Source organism: Penicillium roqueforti (assembly GCF_015533775.1).
Source record: "Penicillium roqueforti strain LCP96 04111 chromosome Unknown scaffold_12, whole genome shotgun sequence".
Taxonomy (NCBI): domain Eukaryota; kingdom Fungi; phylum Ascomycota; class Eurotiomycetes; order Eurotiales; family Aspergillaceae; genus Penicillium; species Penicillium roqueforti.
Genome location: NW_024067576.1, coordinates 567,519 through 589,480, shown reverse-complemented (window position 1 = coordinate 589,480; position 21,962 = coordinate 567,519). Strand labels below are relative to the sequence as shown.

The 21,962-nt window shown below is 48.9% G+C and overlaps 5 protein-coding genes across 5 annotated transcripts; 2 read left to right on the top strand and 3 right to left on the bottom strand.

The window, feature by feature from the left end:
• Nucleotides 1-4,106: 4,106 nt before the first annotated feature.
• Nucleotides 4,107-5,006, top strand: LCP9604111_5362 (uncharacterized protein; the record flags this gene model as incomplete). Its single annotated transcript, XM_039073164.1, has 1 exon — nt 4,107-5,006. The coding sequence occupies one exon, from the start codon at nt 4,107-4,109 to the stop codon at nt 5,004-5,006; it is 900 nt and encodes a 299-aa protein (XP_038928824.1).
• A 540-nt stretch (nt 5,007-5,546) lies between these two features.
• Nucleotides 5,547-8,620, bottom strand: LCP9604111_5361 (oxidoreductase, short-chain dehydrogenase/reductase family; the record flags this gene model as incomplete). The annotated part of the gene is made up of 6 exons (XM_039073163.1): nt 5,547-6,737; nt 6,785-6,867; nt 6,924-7,422; nt 7,484-7,496; nt 7,548-7,583; nt 8,550-8,620. The coding sequence occupies 6 exons, from the start codon at nt 8,618-8,620 to the stop codon at nt 5,547-5,549; spliced, it is 1,893 nt and encodes a 630-aa protein (XP_038928823.1).
• Nucleotides 8,621-9,202: 582 nt separating this feature from the next.
• On the bottom strand, nt 9,203-15,711 carry atg2 (uncharacterized protein; the record flags this gene model as incomplete). The annotated part of the gene is made up of 4 exons (XM_039073162.1): nt 9,203-9,220; nt 9,280-10,200; nt 10,252-15,438; nt 15,547-15,711. The coding sequence occupies 4 exons, from the start codon at nt 15,709-15,711 to the stop codon at nt 9,203-9,205; spliced, it is 6,291 nt and encodes a 2,096-aa protein (XP_038928822.1).
• Nucleotides 15,712-16,103: 392 nt separating this feature from the next.
• Nucleotides 16,104-17,890, bottom strand: LCP9604111_5359 (putative CECR1 family adenosine deaminase; the record flags this gene model as incomplete). Its single annotated transcript, XM_039073160.1, has 2 exons — nt 16,104-17,713; nt 17,767-17,890. The coding sequence occupies 2 exons, from the start codon at nt 17,888-17,890 to the stop codon at nt 16,104-16,106; spliced, it is 1,734 nt and encodes a 577-aa protein (XP_038928821.1).
• A 1,949-nt stretch (nt 17,891-19,839) lies between these two features.
• LCP9604111_5358 (uncharacterized protein) lies at nt 19,840-21,829 on the top strand (the record flags this gene model as incomplete). Its single annotated transcript, XM_039073159.1, has 4 exons — nt 19,840-20,117; nt 20,175-20,445; nt 20,503-20,848; nt 20,904-21,829. 4 exons carry the CDS (start codon nt 19,840-19,842, stop codon nt 21,827-21,829), a joined length of 1,821 nt encoding a protein of 606 aa, XP_038928820.1.
• Between the last annotated feature and the right edge of the window lie 133 nt (nt 21,830-21,962).

The window sequence follows — 21,962 nt, the reverse complement described above, 5'->3', positions numbered from 1 at the left end:
TATGAGTGACGAAGTCAAAAACGGCGAGAATGGAGCCCAAGAACACCAGCGAAGAAGAAGTTGTAGGCATATCATAACCGACGAAGGATGCAGGGGTATAAGGACCAGCTTCATTGGCATCACCATCTCTGCAAAGCGCGTGTTCAGGCTGTCAATACTCCATCTCTCGTCGCAATCATGTTGGATGTTTAGACTGACAATATTCAGGTGCACGATACCCTCCTTCGCCTCCCTCATCTGATCCTACCCTCCCCCGAAGGGCCAAACAGTCATGCCGGCGACTAGGCCATAAGAAGACCAAGGGTATGCACCGAGACATATCGAACCCAAACAACAGCAAATAGAAGCTGCAGCCGAAGCCGTCAATGCGGCTAGTGGGCAAGACCCAGTTCCCCAGCCACAAGCACCTCTCCTCTTCCCCAGAAAATATTGGGTGAATATTTTGCCAGATGATGAAGACGAGTGAGTGCGTGAAGGGGATATTGAGGTTTGTTTGAACCTGACTTCCCCCTTTCGGTCTCGTCCTTCGGGACAAAACCTTGGTTTGAGTAGCGGCAGAGCCATCAGGCGTTTATTATCAACAGCTCCCATAGAATATCTTATCTACAGCCCGGAAGGCCATGAATATTTATAGACATGCGTGCTTTACCCAAGAAATTTTGATTGAAGATTTGTGGCATCTAATTGAGAAACAGATAGAAGTATAAATATCAAATAGAAAGGAGGATATCCACCAAGTCATACAGGACGATGGCATACGGCTCAGGTATCTAATATGCAGGCCATACCATGCTGTTATACTTCAAAAGGTGATATGAGGAACAAAAGGAAATATAGACTAAAGAGAAGGGGAAAAGGGGAAAAAGAGAGTGTACAAACCCAGTGCCGTGGGTGCGAAATTCTCGACTGCGACTCGCAGGGGGTTCGAACGCAGGTGGTTGACCTAGAGTATAGCCTAGAGCAGTATGGCTCATGGTCGATCAAGTTACCAACGGATGCTTATTGGTTTTCTATACTCCTTTATACTTTAGGAACTAATATAGGGAGAGAGAAGGAAAATGATAAAAAAAGTGGACAAGTGGTTTGAACCCAGAGCCGTGAGTGCGAAATTCTCGACAGTGTTCTAAACCTGGCAGTTGACCTAGAGGGTAGTCTAGAGCAGGCGCTGCTCAATAGACTTACTGACTAGGCCACTGGGTGTCCTTGCTCGTACTATACTGACTTTGATACTTAACCAACCAACTTATTTGTCTGCGAATACAGAACAGCCCACTATTTTATACTACACTCTATGGAAACATGAGTTATGAATCCATAAGTTTTTTAATTGAAGGGCATATGGTTGGAAATGTTCTGGACCAATTTTGTCTCGTTCGATAGGCGTGTCTCTTTGATACATTATCCAACCATACACCCTCACATTATATGAATCTTAGAAGCATTACTGGAATACAATAGGGTATACTCCGTATAAAGTTCTATATTGGGCTATAAACAAATAGTCGGAGTGGAGTTGGAGTGGAGTCAATGGAGTAGCTAGCGTGAGGTGTTTTCGTTCACAAATTCCACGCATCGTCAATCTTAACAACACAACCTATGTGTGGGTTCCATGATAAGCTTGCCGATTACTCTGCCACCGGTATGAATGTGGGAATCGGTCTTATTCGAATGGAACCCTTGGGCAGCAGCGGTTATGAACCCAGAGCCCAAAAGATTCCGAATAAGGACGCCCAAGGAGGAAGGCTTTGGACCTCCTTTTATTTTTGCACCGGAGCTAGCCTTCACTCCTGGCCTTAACGTATTATGTTGAGAGTCATCCGGTCGCAATGAAGAATCATTTTGCAGCCGTTGAGAATGTTATCCATAACATCTTCATCATAGTCACACCTGAACCTCGGTGATTAGGATTCAAGGTCTTGCGAGATCTCGATCCGGGCGCGACTGCGATAGCGAAAGCGGATGACTGGGCCCGCATCATTTGGGTTGTCTGTCAGGTAAAGTAGGCTCTGTTACATGATCAGGATGGATATAGTATAATGTGGGATGGCGCCAGGAAACATTGGTTGGAGAGACGGAGGAGATTTCAGATCTGCTGACATTAGCTTTTCAATTCTGAAAGTATCGTTATCACTTCCCAATGATTTTGAATCAAATCCAGGTAGAGCAGACAAGGGCTGTAATTGAGAACTTCGGGGCAAGAACAGCACAGAGTCCTTGGAAAGGATGGATTTGGGAGACAGAGTCGTCTTTCATTTGCGAGGTGAGAAATCTGCAGGGCTTGGTTTTGGCGAAATAAGACGTAATTGGTTTGCAGGAAGTTCAGCTGCCATACTGTGAAGCGAGTATGCAAGTGAAGAGATGGAGATGAGAAGGAAGCGAGGCGGCACGTAGCCTTGTATATGCCTCACCACACTTCTCTCACTTCCCTCACTTCCTTCTAACTTCCTTTTCCTTATCATATATGGTTCCATGTAAAATTATAGCGATATGTTAGAGTCAACTACTATATGCATTAGACTAAAGATTCATTCTAGACCACACGTCTTTCTGTGACCGAGAACGCCAAGGTCAAAGTCAATAGGATGAGTGACGCACATTTTGATACTGAAGTCTATGTTGTTGACATACAGTGAATGCCTTGACAGAATACAGAATGTCATGTCAAATATCATCTACCCTTTTTAAAGGCGTAGGAAAAGCATAGAACTGTTATCATATAACAAAAGTAGGGAGAGAGAAAAAAAAGGATCAAAAAAGTGGACGAACGGTTTGAACCCAGAGCCGTGAGTGCGTAATTCTCGACAGTGTTCTAAACCTGGCAGTTGACCTAGAGGGTAGTCTAGAGCGGTACTGCTCGATAGACTTACCAACTAGGCCACTGGGTGTCCTTACTTCTGCTACACTGACTTTGATATTTAACCAACGTCCAGTCCGTCCTAGGCCCCATCACGTCCTCGACCTCCCAGTTGTGTCCACCCAGCTGAGCTTTAGCTTTATACAGCAACCACATATTTAGTTCTACCTACATGACTCCAGCATTGTTTAGCCACACCCATAGCCCCTATCGTCTAACCCACTTGGGATTCTATCCAGTTCTATTACAAACAGCGAGCTTGAATGATATGACACTCTAATCACTTTGTTCTTCGCACCTACACAGAAAATTCGCTTTATTGACGTAATCCAGAATTAATCCTATTACGGTGAGTTCATATGTTTGTTCCTTGCTATATGTCTTCAACTTGATTACTTGGATTATGGTCGCTACCCCTTACAATGCCTATATCTATTGGATGCACAACTTCAACTAGACTGACTTGGGGCGTAATATTATATGGGATTTATCTGTTGTACATGCGTTGAGTCGCCAGAGTAAAATTCTAATAATATTTACTTCAGTGAAGCACAAATATATCTCGTGTCTAGTACATAGTTCGATGATTTTGCCAGGAAATCCCAGTTATATGAGTAGGCAAGTCCAGCAGATGCAAACAATGCAAGATTGAATATATATCTGATCAAGATCACCACACTACTTACTACACCATACGCCGTACATCCATCGTGCAGTCCGCAGATGCAGATCGACTTAGGGCACGGGTATCCACATGAGGATCGACATGCATTTAAGAACCAGGGTCTTGCAAGTCTTGCAGGGGAATGCACAAGAAAAAGAAAAAAGACGAAGAAATTCATTGCATTGAATTTGAAACCGAACTACTGCTTAAATGCTTTGATTTGATACAAAAATCCAAATCAACAAAAATAGAAAAAATACCCCTGTCTGTGCTAACGCTGCCGCACAGTGGTTGCCGATCACGTGGACATTTGCCTCAACCTCAACCAGTGGTCGACAACCAATTTTTTTCCCCCGAGGGGCAAATAATCGTCTACGCTATATCAATCGAAGATCAGACACTGTGCGAAACCGTGTCCACTACCTCCAAGTGTAGGTGGTCAATTTCCGGCTCGAAACCCACATCGCAACTCTCAAAGGCCGACAACCCCGACAACATTACCGTCAAAGAAAACGCAGATCAAGAACCTTAATATTCAAAACACACCCTCAAGCCACGTCGCCCTCGCCTCCGAAGCACCGAAAGAAAATGTTCGAAAACTTCTCCTTCACCTCGCCGTCGTCGCGACCCGACCGCCTCGCCCTCGACACCGACGACCGGCTAATGGTCGACAGCGACAGCAACCTAATCTCCCCACTCTCCTCACGCTGTCCCTCACCACAATCCCAACGCTTCCGCAACATCTCGCGCTCGCGCTTCACCCGCAACCAAAGCCAAAACCAACAACCCCCAACCTCCGTCCCCTTCCCCTATGACTCAGACCACAACCACAAGCGCCTATCGATTGCAACCCTAACGCAGAAACTGCACGAACACACCCTAGGCGACCAAAACCGAGCCAGCAGACACACACAAGGCTCCCGGCGCTCCCCGGGCGCAGGCTACGTCCTCACACCACCAGACACAGACCACTCCGACGACTCCGGTGTCGACTGTCTCTCCTCGCCCTCTGCCTCCTCAACAACAAGCCCGACTTTCCCCCCGCACCTGATGTCCGACCTACCAGCTTTCGGCTCCGAACGCCCCTTCTACCCCCAGCCACATCCCTACCACCATGACGTCCGCATGCAGCGCCAGCAGATCTCTAGGCTGCAGTGCAACGAGTCAGAGGTCGAGGCCATGCAGCGCTCGCTGATGGAGGACCCTTCTGCGTCGGCGGACCTCTGCGACGGGGAGGATTGTCATCCCAGCTCGTTGCCGCCGCGGGCGTCGCCGCGGAGAAGAGCGGTTGCGCTGTCGCGGAGTCGGTTTGGGCCGGAGGGTGTGGCGGAGGGGAGGGGTAGGAGGAAGAGTTCTTCCGCTGGGGTTTTGGCGAGTCGCATTGAGAAGAGCCATTATGGGTTTGGGAAGAGGAATGAGCAGGGTCTTCGGAGGAAGAGTCTTGTTAGTGCGGCGTTGGCGTCGATGGTGGAGAGGGATGATGATTAGGTTGGATTGGGTTGGGTTGGGTTGGGGTGGGTTGGGTTTAGATTAGGTTAAGGTTGGTGATGTTGCATTTTGGTTTCCATGGATGGCGTTGTATATACCTCGATTTGATACCCGAAATAAAGAAAGAAATATTCCGGAGTTGGAGATTGATCTGCGTTAGTAGACCCGTTCCTGTGGACATTTACAAAGGTTACTGCTATTCCAGGATAATGATTGAGTTCAAAAGTTTGAGATAACCGGAATGTTGACATGCGTCAATGTAAGTAAAATGATATAGATACAATGTGAGTCTCAGACCCAGAAAGAAAGTGTAATAAGAGTAGTAAGAAGGACACGGTAGAAAAGAACAAAAGAAAAGAATCGAGACCCGTATCCAGCCAGTCCACCCAATCCAATCCAATCCAACACCGAAGCGCCTCGCTCTTCCATCATAATGGACGTAAATCATAATCGAATTCCCGGTCCAAAAGTCACCACACAGCCAGCTGTCGATTCACAGAATCCAGCTGTAACGGACACAAGGCAAGTTCACAGAACTCCCTAATGCCCAGATTTCCAACCAAAGAACTTCCTCAGCCTTTTCTTCTGAGTCTTCCGCTCATCACTCTTTCTCCGGTGGAACTCGAATCGCGGACTGGTTGCACCAGTCCGCGCCCCTCGCTGCAGCTCATCCAGTGCGCGTGCAGGATTACCCCGTAACCCCATCGTCTCTGCGTTCGCGGCTGCGAGAACAGACTGGACGTGTGGGTCGAGGTACACCGGGTCGTAGGTGAAGGGATCGAAGGAGCTAGAGTAAGGGGGTTTAGTGGAGATTGAGGTTGGATAGGGGTAGGCGGAGTCGAAGGAGGAGTACATGGGCGAGTGCATGGGTGAACCACTTGGTGTCTCGAGATGCGGTTCGCGGGGTGTTGGCAGGTCTTGATGTTCTTGTGAGGATGAATAGTCGTGGTAGTGGTCGGGTGTTGTTTCGTCTTCCCGTACGTCGAATAAGATGCCTCTGTCGCGCTCGTCGACTTGAGCCCAATCTCCGTTTGCGTAGACGGGTGAGCCCGGCTCGCCGATCTCACTTTCTGAATAGAAGGTCTGCGTGGATGGGGTGGAAGGTCGACGGGAAAAATCTAGATTTGGAAGGCTGGTTTCTTCCGTAATGGGAGCCATGGGTGGTGATTGTGGGCCCTCTCTGCCGCTGCTTGGGTAGTCATGAGTTTCGAAGGGTAGCTCGTTGTCAGTGCTCTGTGCAGGTCGGCTCCAGTAGTTGAAGCTTTGTTCGTTGACAGAATAGTCTGATAGAGACCGGACGCGTTCGCCGACTCGCGGGGAGGTGATATCCGCCGGCTGACCTTTGGCTGTCGAGGGATCGGGTGAGATAGAGGTGTACAACGAATTGCTGGAATAGAATGATGGCAATGAGGCATCGGTGAATTGGGACAGGGACACCCGGTCCAGTCCTTGCTCGATGGAAAAAGTCGAGTCTCGGGTATTGTCTGTGGAGACGGAGCAATTATCGACGTCTTCAATGTATGAGACGATGCGTGCTAGATCCAGCGACTTGCGCGGATTCAGGATCTCAAAGCAGGCACCACCGTGTGAGACGGTGGCAACGGCCTGCGTACTGGCCAGCATTGAGTCCGAGGGTTGAGGTGTGGAGGCAGACTCAGGTTCTGTTTCTGTTTCTTCTTCCGCTTGAACTTGGGCCTTTTGCTGGAGCTTTTCCCTAAAGGTATTCTTGGACTATAATAAGTGAGCTGGGTCTTTGTGTAGTGTCTCAGCCAACTTACCAATCGTTTCCTGTTAGGTCTAGCACGATTCCCGAGATCTGAGACAACGGGGAGTCCAGGGCTTTGTGTAGATCGGTACTGAACTATGAAGTGTTAATAAATGCTCGAGAGAATCGACCGGATAGTCATAGATGCTTACCAGTCTGGGCTTCCCCGATCTCAGGCTCTTCACTCCAATGAGAGACAATGCTTTGCGAGCAGGAAGGAGACAGCGGCGGAGGACTCGAGGCCACGGACGATATAGATACAGGATAAGAGATGGAAAGAGGGGACGGGCGATTCAAATGCAACGCAGCAGTTTTTCGCTTCAATTTCTTTCCTGTCTGATCGACGGGATCGCCAATGCGGTCTGCAGCCTTGGAGAGGAACTTGTGGTAGTCGTGGATGGAAAGGTCTCCCGTGATACGAGATTTGATGGATCGAGGGGGGAGGGACAAAGCGTCTCCCGCGTCCAAAAAAGGTTTGGAAAGAGGAGTAGTACATGCATGGTTATCATGGAGATCGAGACATTTGTGGCAGAGGGGGCTGTCCAGCAGCTCGCCATGCCATATGTCGTTGGCGGCGGAGTGGTTGAGGATTTCATTCATGTTGGAATTGCGAATATCCCCGATTTCGCGTGTCTGCTTGAAGGCCTGCTTCTGGATGTTTTCTCAAACCTCTCTTTAGATTGTCGACATATCCAATGCAGTAGATCCAAACCCACTTCTCCACACTGAACTTGATTCGTCAGATTCAGGCCGCAAGGGATAGGAGATAGGCTTACCGGTCGCAAGATGTCAATGGATCACAATAAACAAGACTGCAAGGTACAGAAGGGCAGGGAGAGCAATTTTATGTTGAAAAGAAAAAGAAAATATAAACCGGGACGAACGGAATGTGCCTGGATCTCAGAGTATATCCACTCAATCACGAACAATGAGTATACTATAGCCAGTCGAACTCGACCCATCGACCCAGTCGAACTAGTTAAAAGCCAGGGGAAGCCGGCCCTACCGATCCAACGAAGAAGAAGAGAAAAGCAAAGGAAAAGGTCGAGACCGGACTGTCAGTGACCCATGGTTCGTCGATCAACTGGTCGACGTCATCTTTGTATAGGGATGTTATGTTGATATATGTTGATAGAACCATGTTATACGCTATGTTATATGCTAGGATGCCTGAATGATACTAGTAAGGGAATATTCTGTCGCGCCCAAATCACCTGCAGATGATCTCAGCCTCGATCTCCCCTTTAGTCTAGTCCGTTAGTTAGTTTCGTCCATCTATTTCCAACCAATCATCCACCCCAATCCCTAATCTTCACCAACCGCCTCTTAAAGCCCAGAACCAGTCGGCGAACAGAACGAACCTGTGTCTTAGCACACGACCGAGCCAGGCAAAAATCTTCCTTTCGGCTGTGGGGTCCAGCCCCCATGATTGGACATCCGGTTCGACTTCAAATGTGGCAAAAGAAAATATTTTTTCCCCCTTCTCCACCGGCAACATCATGACTTGGTCATGGTCGGACTTCCTTCCCAGGGCTTATCCGTACCTTGGGTATGTATGGGGTACTTTGCAGTGATGCACCGTTGATGCAGTCCGCAAGGAACCACGGGTTTTATCTCGTCTATCTGGACTCTCGCAATGGCTGATTCGTGTCGTCTTTCGGCTGGGAGGAAGTGGAATAGTACGTACACATACATTATGTCCTCTGTTGGCCTGGACTGGACTTGGACTCTTGATCTTTGTTCCATGGTTGGGCACCTCGTACGAGGTACCCTCGTACCTGAGAGAATCAAGGCACACATGCAGATGCACACGTTGGCTGTAAGTACATAGATCGGCATGCCAGCTCATCTTTAATTGTGCCCAAGTCATCTGCCAATGTTACTGCAACCCCCAGATTTGTTTCACATGCAGCATGCAGAATGCAATTTTAAACAGATTGCTGGCTCGTTGCCCCAGGCTGCCCAGGTGACAGGCTGCCTAGGTGATCGTCGGGACTTACACAATTTTCCAGTGATTTAATGTGGTACGGAGTCTTCATGGTGGCAACTGCCTCAAGGAGTATACTCGGACGCTACCGCGTTGTACGAACTGCGATCGACATCGCTTTTCGCTATCTTCTTCTGGTTCTGGTACTTGGTGGATCCGTAGCAATAGATCTGGCTTAAGACCTCGATCATTTATTGAACTCGGGACTCCCACGTCATATAGACTGAAACTGAAAATCCCTGGAAGTATGTGAAAGAACAAGCAAGAGCAATTTAAGATTGTAATGCGGTCGTGATGTGGTATCGAACTGAAGCAAAGAGGAAAGTAACCTGAACTCGGAAAAATCAAAATCAAATCAAAAACCAGAAAAGGAACCAACAAATATGCATGTATGTACGAAGTATGCAAGGGCCAAACCACCCCTCGTGCACCTCACTCTCAGTCTCAGTACCGTTTATACTTCTAAAATCGTAGTCAGCCACAGCCACGAACCAAAACAGGGCTCCGCGGAGATCACTTACATCTTCCATCTTGCGCCGATTGCTCGGGTCCAGGGTATTCCCCGCACCAAGCAGAGTCTGTCCCACAGCCTTGGAAACCCCGATAGCGGGTCGGAGGATGACCGTGGGCGCACGCTTCCAGACTGCCTTCGCGGCCGCCTTGGCACTCCCACTCTCGACCACCTCCCCTGGTACAGCGACGATCGCGTCGCGTGCTAAAAGTAGATCGCGCTCGAGGCCACTGAACGCCCCACGCAGTCCCTGTACCACTCCAACCGGCTGGTCAGCGTATAGTGAGATCTTCTTGGCTTCGTCTTCGTCCGCGGAGTCGTCGTCGAAGGTTGGTGCGTTGGGAGTCAGCAGGTCCTCGGCGCCTTGGAGGACGGTTTGTGTGCCAATCGCTAGTTTTGCGCCGAGTTTGACCAGCTCGTTGGAGGTTGTTTTGGCAAAGGCTAGTGCGCCCTTTTGGATGCTGCGCACGATTCGCCCGTCCTTTCTATATTCGCGCATTGGGATGACAACTAGGTCGCGCACGCCGCCGCCGACGTTGACTAGGGAGCGGATCGGCGCGAGACCCGCGAGCACGCCGGGTAGTTGGTTCTGCTTGACATCTGGCATCCAGATGTCGTTGAGAGTTTGGCCCATTCGGTCGAATCCGGACACTCCGTAGATGATCACGTGTCGTAGTACCATGTCCGCGCCATCCAGCACGAAGAAGTTCATGAACTCAGTTGTACGCCCGGACCGGAGTCCTGCGTAGTCCACCCGCTTAGGCTTGAAGTCTAATTTGACTTGCACGGCGTTTATCTCTACTCGCTGCAAGAATGGAACATCGCCCGGAGTATCAGATGGTTCGGCGGCCTCATCTCTAAACTCGAAGAACCGACTCATAAAGTCGAGAGCATCTTGATCAACATGCAACCGAAGGGGTAGGACAGTGACCTAAGAGTCAAGTTAGTACTGGTCTGAATTATGGTTTACTGGGTAACGAACCTTGAGAACAATCTCTGATGCAGCGAGCTCAGGCACAGGCTTTACAGTCAGAATTTCAAGGTGAACCATGCTCGTTCCGCTCTCCTTCTCTCCAGCCTCACGCATGTAGGTCGCGAACTTCTTCCATGTGGATGTCGGAACATGATCATAAATTTCCAGATCCTTGACCCGCACATCTAACGAGCTCTGGGTCTCTTCCGAGCCCGGTGGGAAAATAATCAGATCGGCAGAGACCCCCTTCAACTCAAACGTCATTTTATGGTGTTTGCTCCGATGCAAGCGCAATTTCTTCTCCCTCTTAGAGCCTGACCGGCCCTGGCGACTTCCAGCCCCAGTCAGGGTAGCGGTTGTTGCATAGCTCCCGGTCTCACTAGTGAAATCATCGATGTCATGATTGATCTCGCGGTGGAGTTCCCGTGGATCTTTGTTGGCTGGGATACCGATATAAATGGAGTTGAAGAGGAAATCGCCAATGACAGACTCCTCTTCATCTTCGGCCAAAGGTGACACTTGCGAGCCCCTGGAACGGCGTTCTGTGGCCTTGATTTCCACGTCCTTGACGGCTTTGGATATTGTGTCACGCGTGCGCTGCCAGTCATACCCATCAAAGAGATTCCAGATGAAATGCACGTCTCGCACCCGCACACGCAAAGGACTCCGCTCGAGCTTTGTGTCGTTGGTGAAGCCATAGGTGTTCTGGGTAGAATCCCATCGATGTGCCGTTCCACCCACAGCTGATTTCTTTGCAAAATGGTCCTCCTGGAAATCCAATTCCGTCATGCTGGACGATACTTGGTATTGGGAATGGAAGCTGTCCAGCAGATCATTGGAGCCCGCTTCCATGCCCTCAACGCCCACACCACCAGGGCCACCTTTCACGGGATAGAAATCGCTAACGTATTCAAGTTCGTCGGTCAACTGATCTTCTCCGGATGACCCTTCGGGGATAGTTGCCAGATCATTATCGTTGGAAATGGGGGGATTAGCAGCAAATGCGTCCCCGGTGAACGAAGCAAACATATCTTGGATGGGCATAACCTCTGTTCGATATTTCATATTGACGTTCGGTGGAGTTGGAGGCTGTAGCCCATTCATGATGCTGATGAGCGTCTGTGTGGAATCCGCGCAGGTCTCGAGAATCAACAGATCATCTCTCAACTCTACGTCCAAAGACTTTGTCCCATCCTCCGCGCTGGTAAGCTTGACACTAGCAGTTGCCGATGAGATGGAAGAAACAGGAACATAACCTTTATCGATATACGCTTGAGCCTGGGTGTCTTGGGAAACGACCGATCCTCGTTGGTGCAGGTTATAGGCCTCCTCATGGTACACGTTGTCGATGATCATGAGCGAGGCTTTTCTAATATCCAACGATGCTTCTGCTGATTCGTCTCCATGAAGGCTTCCTCCGAACTTGGCATTGGTGAGAACTGCGAGGCCTTTTGCATGGGAATTGCGGGGGTTGAGGCCAATAACACAATCTCTGAATACGACTGCCAATTTGACAGGTTTTGTCGAGGAGCTGGATTCAGTCGACATAGGTCGTCCTGTCATCGAGGATGACGGTATCGAGTGCTCTGCAAGGTTGGCAATAGAGTTGACCATACTACTGGCGAGATCCCCGCTCATCTTGTTGCCACCCAATCCAAGGAAGGCCGTCACTGATGGAACCGTGTACTCGACAAGGAGATTGTGCAGTTTGATCTTGTAGGTAGGATCCATTTCATCGGGTATGAAACGAGCCATGAGGACCGGCGGATAGGACTGGTCTGGGTCCTCACACCTGTTCGGCGGCCACAGGGCTTGTCCCACCAGCTCTTCATCGTTATTCCGACTGACGGTCATGGTTCCAATTTGGACCGCAGTGAGCGAAGGCATGGTGATGTGTGCGACTTCAACATCGGTGAGTTGACTCTTGAGGTCTCCGACTTCTCCGCCAACGTGGACATGTCCTTGGAAGTCACGCACCAGCATCAAAGTGAGAATGCCGGGGCGATCATCTTCCGGCAAATACTTGGTGACATTGGAAAGCCGACTCAGCTCGACAGCAAGAGACGAGAGAGGCTCTAAACCGCTGGTATCTGAAATGAACGTTTCTAAGCGTCCGACTGTCACACGAAGAACTGATCCTTGTCGTCGCTGGCGCAACAGCGTGTCTAGCATGATATCATCTTCCACCTCAAATTTGTCCTGGGACGGAGTGATCAATGTCAAAAGACGATCGAGATCGACCTCCTTCGGGGCAAAAAGGAATTCAAGGCGGATGTTATTAAGGGTGATTTTGGCGGGAGTATCAGATGAAGCATCATCAATTGAAAGTGGACCAATCACCTTGGCCTTGTCTATTTGAATACCAATCCCTTCAAATCTGCTGACGATTTTGACGGCGGTCGTGGTAAGTTGAAGACAATGGGTTTCACCAGTAACATCCAACAGGATGGCACCAACTCGGGCATTGATTTTCAATGGGGCTGACTTGCCCTTGGTGGTGTCAATAGCTGGAACAGATGTCTCAAAATGCACACCACGTGGGCGCGCCTTGGTAGGTGGCGGGCAGCCTTTAACCGTTGACACGGACGACATAGAACTTCCAAGTTCAAGAATGGTACTCAGCCCACCCATCCAGCCTAGGACCTCTTCCAGCCGCTGTACATTGAGATTGATGTGGAGAGGTAGCGTGGAGATGTCAACCTTGGTCAGGTCTGACGACTTGACCAAAGAGATAGAAATATCTCCCTGCGAAGGTGATAAAACATCACGCGTAGATTCACGCATCTTCAATCTTTCATCAAAGAATATGATATCCTCGGAGGCGAACCCGAATGCAAACTTGGACACGTGAAGCTTCAGCTTGGTAGTTACACTTTGAGCTGAAAGACGAGCATCTAGACCAGATAAGGAAAGACGAAGGATCACATCGTCCATGTTGTAGGGAGGAGACGAAGACGAGCCATTATCGTCGGACGAATACACATGCCCTGGAACATGTTCAATGAATTTTATTGAAAATGCATGGACGGCAAGATGAACAGGTGGTGTGCGCGCCGGCTGGTCTTTTCGTGACTGCTTCGCAGACATATCTTTTTCGGCCGTATCAACAGCGTGAGACAATTTTTGTCCTATCTTGGTTAGGAGCCAACCAGTTGCAATATCAAAATGTACGGAGATAGAGAACACTTCCACCGCAATTTCAGGCAGTTCAGGTCCAGCACTTGACTGGGCCCGTGCCTCAACAAAGTCTCTTCCGAATCTCGTAGATTTGTAAAGTCTAGAGGCAAGTAGACTTTCCTCTGGTGCAGAGTCACCAAAGCTAACTGTGGATTCAGTTAGGTCACTCTCTGCGTTCTCTTTCCGCGGCACAGGCGAGGACAGGGCTGGCGCCTCTTCTTCGGAAGCAGGAGGCGAAAACCACATCAAAATCTTATCCACAGTCAATATCGACTTCCTCATTTCATTGATTCTGTGCAACCCAGGAGACGATGAAGTTGAGGGTCTGTCCTTGTGCAATGTCTGAGATTGGCCTTGGTCGTCCAGATCATGTCCCTCGGTGACATTGTCTCCTGATGGAGATGCGCACCTTGAATTTGCTTCATCTTGAACTTGGATGGACTGTGCCGGGTCAATGGGCGCGGTTATTTTAGATCGGTCATCCAAAGCACTTCGGGATTTTGATCCACGATTAAACGAGCCCCATCCACCTGGTATGTGAGGCATGAAGCTGTCACCCACATCCTGACTGATAGCACTCATGTAAAGGCTTTGCGCTTCATCATGAGAGAAAAGCCTGGACTCGTTGAGATCGACATTTGGGGTTTCTTCTCGTGGGCCCGTGCTCTCGGGCTCTGGGCGTGGAGATGTACTAGAAGAATGGGATGATACGCTCAATTGTGATCTTTCATTATGTTCATTTTCGTTGTAATCGTTGTAATGCTGCGTGAGTGGCGTGGTTTCGTCAATTTCAGAGCCAATTTGGCCGTTATGTGTTTCGTAAGTCCGGGACATGTGATGGCTGTCAGACGGAAGCAAGGGCTCATCAGAGTATTCCGCCCGTTGGCTGTGGTGCAAGCTTTGTGGGCCATGAGACATGTGGCTTCCCCATTGATTCCTGAACCGTTGGTCTTCCTCAGGATGTATTACTGGTGACTGCTCATCATCGAAATCATCGAATTGAGTGTCTATAACCGAGTCTAGGTACCCAGGATTGTCTTGGAAGGGGTCATCTCCAAATACATGAGAATCCTCCAGGTATCCACCGTGGTGACTACCTGACTCGGAGTCGGCGTCTGAGAATCGACCGTGCGAAAATGCAGATGCCTCCAAATCGTCCGAGGTAGTACTTGAATGACCAAAAGCTTGCGGCGGCTCGAAAATAGTTGATTGGGTCATAGCAAGGGGTTCTTCAACAGAGCGATACAACGGAGAGGGTGATGACGCTCTGCTTGACGGCTCGCTCCCTTTTGATCGCATAGTTGTCGATGGGGATGCGGGGGCAGCAAACCTAGAGTAGTTCGAGAACACCGATGGGTCGGAAATTAAACCAACGTTGATATCGGCGATTGATATCAACCGCTTTCCTTGTCGGAATGGAAGAGCCTCGTCCGGACCAACAGTTTTCTCAGATACTCCGTGGACATCGATTTCCCCGACGCTCAGCAGACCCGCGACAAGGTCCGGCTTGTGTTCAGGCTGCCGTTTTGACGTTCCATCTTGCTTCAACTCCATATCTACTCGCACAACTGCATCCTTTATCTTGAGTTGGAGTCGATCCACAACGCCTTTCAAGAACCCGGCCACAAAGCTCGGCAGTGATAGAGTATCACTCCCGAGGCCAAGTTCGTCATCGTCATCGACAGACCAGGCTAGTGGGTCATGGGGCAGGACCTGTGACTGTGACGCTATTGCGGCTTGCAGCTCTTCCCTCTCCTCCTTTGGCTCGGACTCAAGGAATGACTCCGCAAGACCAGATGGTGTGGGCACCGCCGAATAGTCATCTTTTCCGCCTTTATTTTTTGTGTTTTGTTCCTTTTTCGGCTCCTCTGACAATAACCGAATATGTACGTCGATGCCGTTTGCCTCGCACAGGATCCCGCTGTTGTGGAAATCGGCAGGGAGGGTGATTCGAAGAAGCTGAACACGGGCGCTGAGCAGCTCACACGACGGAGGAAGATTGAGTATCGTCGATAGTTTCTATTCCGCGATGTGAATAGTTAGCCCGCACTGCTCTGTAGGTCGGGTTCGATGATCACGACAGGCCGCCCCGCCGCCCGCGGAGGCTCACTGCACCCACTCACTCACCTCTAGTTTGAGACCGATATCCCTCAACTCGATGATAGACCGTTGTCCCCAGCGGATACCTAAGTTATCTGGATCCAAGGCCTCTGTGTCGACCAGGCCCAGGCGAGAGAGGGCATATTTGAGGAGCCGCTTCTGGAAGAACGATGGCATAAAGTACGACGCCATCGTGACTGGGAGCCGGGACAGGGCTCGTTCATGTGCCGACTCGGATCATCGAAAATAGCTTAACAAACACAATAAATCAGCCAGCTCCGACAAAGCGGAGTGGATGGGAGGTCGTGACGGAGGGAATGTTCGTCAATGACGTTCCGGGCACCTGATAAAGGCGCGATAAGTACCGGAGTCAGGCGCCGACGTGCCAACTCACCGATTGACACCAGATTTGACCAATTATCTTCTCATTGAGTTGTCTGTTTCAAATTACTTCGATGGTGATAAAATTTCACTTACACCAGTTGAAATATTACCAAAATCAACTTTCGTGTTCTCATAGTTAGTTGGTTATTGTTCGTGCTAGGTTACTAAGTATATGACTCGTATATTTTGGACACAGAACTTCAATCATCCCCAACATCAACATCGTACTCAGCAAACTCCAGCACAACCCACTCGCAGAATTTCTCGAAACTCGAAGCGAAATCCCGCAGACGTTCAGATTTCAGTCCCTTCCCCATTACCCCATTTTGAATACCAGCTTTCCACTCGGCGGTCGACTGGTCTTCGTAGCAGCTCCACCGGATGGAGTTCTGGGCCATCATTGATAGGCCGACTAAATCCACATTTTCAAGTCCCTGCAAAACCTGCCAGAAATCATGTGTCAATCCATTCCTTCCGTGGCCAAGAATTGCGGGGTCGTCGTTGCACAGCGAAACGGGGACGCCTCTGGACAATAACGCGGGCAAGGGATGGGATTTGATGGAGCTAGCAAGGCGGAGCACTTCGTTAGAAATCGGGCAGCATTCTACGAGGATCTTCTTCTCTTTGACTAAATCAATGAGTAGAGGATGCTTGTAAAGTGAGAACCCATGGCCGATTCGGCGAGTGCCAAGAAGGATGGCATCGAATAGGTTGTGGTCTGTCGTGTCGCCGTCGCCGAGACATTCTCCAGCGTGGAAAAAGAAGGGAATATCAACGCCTTCTTCCGCACATTGCTTCCGGAACCAAAAGAGCACGGGAACAAGGTCGACTAGCGGCCTCCCGTTATCCTCTTGACCAACAAGATCAAACCCGCTGATCAGAGCGGGGAACTCCTGCTTCGTTTCGATGCACTGCTTCATGCTATTGACAATCGTCTCGTTGTCAAACCACCGGAGCGTAGTCCAAATAATGCGAGGATCGTAGAAGTCCTTCCCTTCGTCCGTTTGTTTGAACTGAGCCACGACATCTTCCACCACACGACACCACTGGAAGTAGTCTTCTTCGGGGTTTTCATTTCCTTCCGTTCGGAATTCGAAGACAAATGCAAGGCGGAACTCCACGTATCGAACTCCATCCTTGGCAAGCTGTCCGAGCAACCGGAAGAGACAGGCGCGGAAGATAGGCTCGTACATCACGAGAGAGCCGACAATTGGGAAAGTCTTGGTGAAGATAGCCCAAATTGCGTCTACTCCGTGATGGTGGTGATACGAATGCTCTGGCATAAGCACACATCGAGTATTCAACCATTCCCGGAAACCCTTCTCTCCCCCGTTAGGGAAAGAGGAGGCGGCCTTCTGGATCGAGATCAATGACGAGGCCTCGTATGCCTCCGACCAAATACTTGGCTTGTCTTCGGATCTTTCTAGAGGCTGCGAGGAATACTTGAAAAACACGGGCGCTATTTCGTAATCTTTGGCTGTGATCAACGGCTTCGGCGCTAACATGTGTATGCCGGGCGTGGAGAATGCCAGGTCAACTAAGAAATCCATGTCGAACATGGCTTCCATGTGGGCATGTAGGAGAGAACCCTTGGGCATCTTTTCCACGATTTTCCATAGTTTAGTCGTCTCCATGCGGCCTTTGGCCAGATTGAACATGACACCGGGGTACAGGATTTCATCTGCCTGGTGGGCCGCGTTCTCATTCAATCCACTTGACCACAGCTCGTTCTGTTCCTGAGCTCGGATATGTGACACAATCTTCGTCGCCCGGGCGGCGATAGGTGATAAAGATTTGCGCAGATTTGCATCTACAACAAAAGTCAGATATGAAGTTTTTTTACTTGACTTGAGTGGGAAATACCATGACGTCGCTTTTTCTCTTCCATAATTAAAGCATCGCGTCCTTTCAGATACTGTTGGATGAAGGGATCCTCAAACTGAGGGATACCCTCCTCCAATTCCCATTCATTCTCTGTATTTGCCATGATTTGAAGTGATTCAAAAAGGTTGTAGAGTCGACACTCAGAGTGGGACCAGATTGTCGAGAGGGGAAAGTTACGCTCCCCGCCATATCCGTTTTCGTCTGGTAGCCTTGGAGTGTATCGTCTACTTTTGATTGGCGCAAACTGGAAACATATTTGAATCGAAACTGCGAATGAGGTGAAGTGCGATAGCCTTCCATGTTATTAGTTGGTGTACAGGAAAAGATACCTTGATCCTTTAGTGTGGATAGGTATATCGAGAAGCCGGTCCTACTCGCGACAAAATGAACAGCTCAATAACGACCACTGACCAAATAATCATGTAAGATAGAGTGAATTAAAGTGGTGGTATGTACATATGTTGTAGACTTATCTCTTGGTTTTTCTTTGATCGTGAACTAGGAGCTTCGCCTCATTTATCGTATGGACAGCTTACAAGAACATCCAATCCCCGATACGTTTGTATTTCTACTAGGGTGAAGTTAGGATGGCCTTGATACACTACATTGAGATAGTTAGGAATTCGGAGGTTGGCTGCAATACATTAGCAGCCAGATTTCACGTCATTGTCATGGTCTCATACTAAAGATAGCCCATCTCGTCGAATCTAACAGCCATATTGGCTTGATTCCACGTCCGTTACTATATTCCTACATCCGCTGTGCTAGTCTACACCATCGGAAATGGTTGAATTTCGGTCGATTTTGACGTTTACAGCGGGAGTGCACACGATCCCACGAAGGTGAATTTTTCAACCCTGGGATTTCGTCCGGAGCTGACAAGCTGGGCCTGCGCGAGTGTATGTGGTTGCTGCCTGCAAGCCAAAATAGCAAGAACCTGATGAACTGAGGCGATCGTTATGCGGCGGCGGTATTTATATACAATCTCACGCATCGATATACTCCAGGCAAGGCCTTGAATGTGGTTTACTTGTCGAAACCCGAAAAGAGAATGCATATCCAGACGGAGCAATATGTAATAGTCATTTTCGGGATCCACCGGAAGGCTGATCAAAGGAGATCGAACCAGGTTGAAATCGCGACTTTCCAGTGACTAATTCTTGCCAACGTGTACAAAACACGCGTGTTGTTATTGACCGAAAAATATAATATACCGGAAGATATCTTTTCCGGCAGGCGTTGTAAGGTACAACATCCAGTGTCGGTCCAATTGGCCTCGGGATGCACGCATAATTATATATGGCCAATCGGATTATGTAGACTCCTGCGTACAAAAAAAAAACGCTAAACACCTTAATCTCAAAAAAAAGTTCAAGGTGGAGGCATGAGGGGAGCCAAGGGTGGCTTAAGTTACGCCATGAGGCTTGTACTGAGATTCTCATCCGGCGAGATCTTGGCTGTTTGCGTATATGTTAGCCAAATGGCTGACCTATTGGTGAGTTACACGTCCATTCTAATGTAGGAAAGGGGAAAGAAATCAATTTTACGCGTTTACCCATGAATGCGAAATCTTGGCAAATCTGATAACTTTCCAAGATTTTTATCGACCCGTGTTTTCCGGTTGAGAGAATATGGCCGGCCCATAATGCCAAGGTACATTTCCAAGCAGCTATACGAAGCTTGACACTGACGTTGGAAGGGAATGGGCCTGATGGGTCTCGATCAAGGTAACTGGATGTGGTAAAGATCTCTAAGCCACTGACGATCTGATTAGATCTTGTCGCAGGCCCCAGTGGAGCAAGGGTCCACGGCCTGAACGAATATGTTTGGACTACATTATATTAATACCGCGCATGTTGTAACATTTTTGATCTAGGAGGAAAGGATTGTCGGTCGTTCAAAATACTACTAGCCGACGTGCCGACTTCGATGTTTTACTTTATATGTGGGAATTTCGCTTGTTTTACTTGCCTTTCCCTCTTGGTTTCAAAATCTTCCTGAAACCTTCAACCTCTCTGAGTCGTTGGAATTTTGAGTCTTATATCCATTGCCATGACGCTTCGTCCCTTGATACAACGGGCTCGGGCAGTCTTTCGTCGAATGAAAGTCGACAGTGATGATGCTGCAAGTTCTTCTTCGGTCGAAGTAGACAGAAACACAGTAGAGGCGGAGAAGTCAGAGGGTTCAATCAGCCATCCTGAAGATACACTTCCAAACAATGGTGCCGAGCTACCAGGTGTGCCCTATGAAGAGCTTCAACATGGTATTCAGGAAGTTGAGGCTGTGGCTCAGACCTGGTCGAAAGTCTCCCTGATCTTCGTTTTCATAAAGTAAGCAAGTCAATTCACCCGCTTTTCAGCCCTATCGCTAATCTTATAGTTCAATAGTATGTGGTTCCTCTATTTCACCTATGCCTGGATATCGTCAATCGATGGCAGCTTGAGCACTTATGTGGCTAGCTCTTTCCAACAACACTCCTTGTCTGGTCTTCCTACCGCAATTGCGGATGCTTTTTCGGCTGCTGTCTTCCTTCCAGTGGCCAAGATGATGGACACCTGGGGCCGAGCCGAAGGGTTCCTGGTGATGTCAATTTGCGCCACCGTAGGCCTTGTTCTGATGGCCTCTTGCAACAGTTTCGCTGTCTATTGCGCTGCAAATGTAAGACAGCCCGGGAATATCTATGAATTATTGAACATGTGCTAATAGGGGATCTAGGTGTTTTACTACATCGGCTTCGGAGGCATGCAATTTGCCGTGGACGTCATCACCGCCGATCTCTCCCAGTTGAAGAACCGAGCCCTTGCATACGCTTTCACGTCTTCTCCGTACATTATTACGGCGTTTGCTGGGCCAAAGGTGGCGGATCTATTCTACGCCCATACTGGCTGGAGATGGGCTTATGGTACTTTCGCCATCATCTTCCCTGTCGTGGCCGCGCCGTTGTTCTTCGTCCTGAAGTTCAACCTGACAAAAGCCAAAAAGGGAAATGCTGTGGTTATCAGAGAGAACAGTGGACGATCATTCCTTCAAAGCATCTGGTTTTGGACACTCGAATTCGATTGTGAGTATTCCGAACTACCAACTGATTCATCCACAGAGAACTAATAGTATCATAGTAATCGGAGTCTTCATCTTCACTGCGGGACTTGTGCTATTTGAGCTTCCATTTGACATTGCCAGCGAGGCTCCTAAAGGCTGGGGCACGAATTATATCATTGCCATGATTGTGGTCGGATTCTCGATGCTCTTCTTCTTTGCTTTCTACGAGAGGTATATCGCTCCTACGCCTTTGCTCCCATACTCCTTCCTCACGAACCGAACCGTCGTCGGTGCATGCCTCTTAGATGCCACGTATCAGCTTTCAAACTATTGCTGGAACAACTACTTCTCAAATTTCCTTCAAGTGGTTAATGACCTCACTATTGCCGAAGCTGGGTATATCACTAATACATTCGACGTCGTTTCTGGTATACTTTTATTCTTTGTTGGATGGGCGATCCGAAAAACTGGTCGCTTCAAATGGCTCCTTTACATTTCCGTTCCTCTATACATCTTTGCCCAGGGTTTGATGATCTACTTCCGTCGTCCTGGTCAGAGTGTTGGTTACCAGGTCATGTGTCAAATCTTCATCTCCATTGGCGGATCGATCTTCATCATTGTCGAGCAGCTATCTATTCTCGCTGCCGTTGATCACCAGCATGTTGCTACAGCCCTCGCCTTGCTCAACGTGGTCGGTACCATCGGAGATTCTGCAGGTCTTACTATCTCTATGGCAATCTGGAACAACACTTACAAGAAGGCTCTTACTTGGTATCTGCCAGACTTGAAAGACCTGGACATGATTTATGAAGATCTCGAGACACAGCTGAGCTATGCTCCTGGTACTCCGATGAGAACGGCAATACAGAAAGCGTACGGCTATACACAAGTTAGGATGCTCTCTGCTGGCGTGGGGGTGATGGCTCTGGCATTTGCGTGGACTATCATGATCAAGAATATCAATCTGAACAAGGTTGCTCAGGTCAAAGGTGTGGTGTTCTAATGGGTAAATCTAGACCCCAAGAAGACACCCACCAGTCAGTTATGATTTTGTTTGTTTGTACATCTCCATTGCTTCTGTTCATATAGTGAGATTTCTCATCACGACTGGCAGTGGATTTTTCGAACGTACAATG